Source organism: Aplysia californica, unplaced genomic scaffold (genome assembly GCF_000002075.1).
Source record: "Aplysia californica isolate F4 #8 unplaced genomic scaffold, AplCal3.0 scaffold00427, whole genome shotgun sequence".
Classification (NCBI taxonomy): domain Eukaryota; kingdom Metazoa; phylum Mollusca; class Gastropoda; order Aplysiida; family Aplysiidae; genus Aplysia; species Aplysia californica.
Window position 1 is genome coordinate 84,377 of NW_004797697.1, and position 1,004 is coordinate 85,380.

At 48.7% G+C, this 1,004-nt stretch overlaps 1 protein-coding gene across 1 annotated transcript in view; it reads left to right on the forward strand.

Annotated features, from left to right (window-relative positions):
* Positions 1 to 398, forward strand: part of LOC101860592 (calcium/calmodulin-dependent protein kinase type 1-like) — a 2,968-nt gene extending 2,570 nt beyond the window's left edge. The window contains exon 2 of the mRNA XM_005104591.1: positions 180 to 398. Within this exon, the coding sequence (XP_005104648.1) occupies positions 180 to 398 (219 nt within the window). The remainder of the gene's footprint in view (positions 1 to 179) is intronic.
* The last annotated feature ends 606 nt before the right edge of the window (positions 399 to 1,004 follow it).

The following is a 1,004-nucleotide window of genomic DNA, read 5'->3' on the forward strand; positions in this document are numbered from 1 at the left end:
CACACACACACACACACACACACACACAAACAACCTCCGCACTCCCCCTCCACCCCCCAAAACAAACCCCATTCACATTCTCATTAACACACATAATATTTTGTTCTGATGTATTATCTCATACTCCAGCCACCAACCAGTAACTAATCTCCACTTTGTTCCTCTATTTTCCTCCACAGCTCGACATGTACAGCTTGGGAGTGACAATGTGGGTCTGCTTTTACAAGAAGTACCCGCTCTGTTTCGACCCTCTGGCTAGCTCGGACTACTGCGAGATGGTCAAGGATCCTTACAGGACAGTTCTCCTCCACCTACTTCACGAGGATCCCGAGCAACGTTGGAGCGCCTCAGATCTGCTCCGCGAAGCGTCTTTGACGTTGAGCACCCCCGAGGCTTAGTTCCGGTATCCTCGAGCACCCCCAAGGAGGACACCCCTCCCCCTGCCACTGCCATAGATTGGGATGTCTTCGAATTGTCACCATCGCCGGACCATGAGAGACTTCATCTTGAAGAAAGTGATGATGATTTCTACGAGTAAGTAAGTGTTGATCTCTCTCTCTCTCTCTCTCTCTCTCTCTCTCTCTCTCTCTCTCTCTCTCTCTCTCTCTCTCTGCGTGTGTGTGTGCGTGTGTGCTATGTGTGTTTGTGTGTGTTTGCATTATGTGTGTGCCTTTTGTGTGATTGCGTGTGTATTATGTATGTGTGTATGTGTATACGCGCGCGCGCGCGTGTGTGTGTTTGTGTGTGTGCGTGTGTGTGTGTGTGTCTGTGTGTGTGTGTGTGTGTGTGTGTGTCTGTGGTTGCGTGTGCATGCTTCTCGGTGTCAGTATGTGTTATTTGTAATTGTATTCATGTGTTTTCCTGCTCCTATAGGGAAAAGGGTTGCTGGGGAGGGGGAGGGGGGTGTAAAAGCTAATAATTTCTTTTTTAGAGAAGAAAAAGGGCTGGGAATGGGGGAGTGGAGGGTTCTTTTTATCTTAGAGACAAAAGGGAAAATAGTGGGG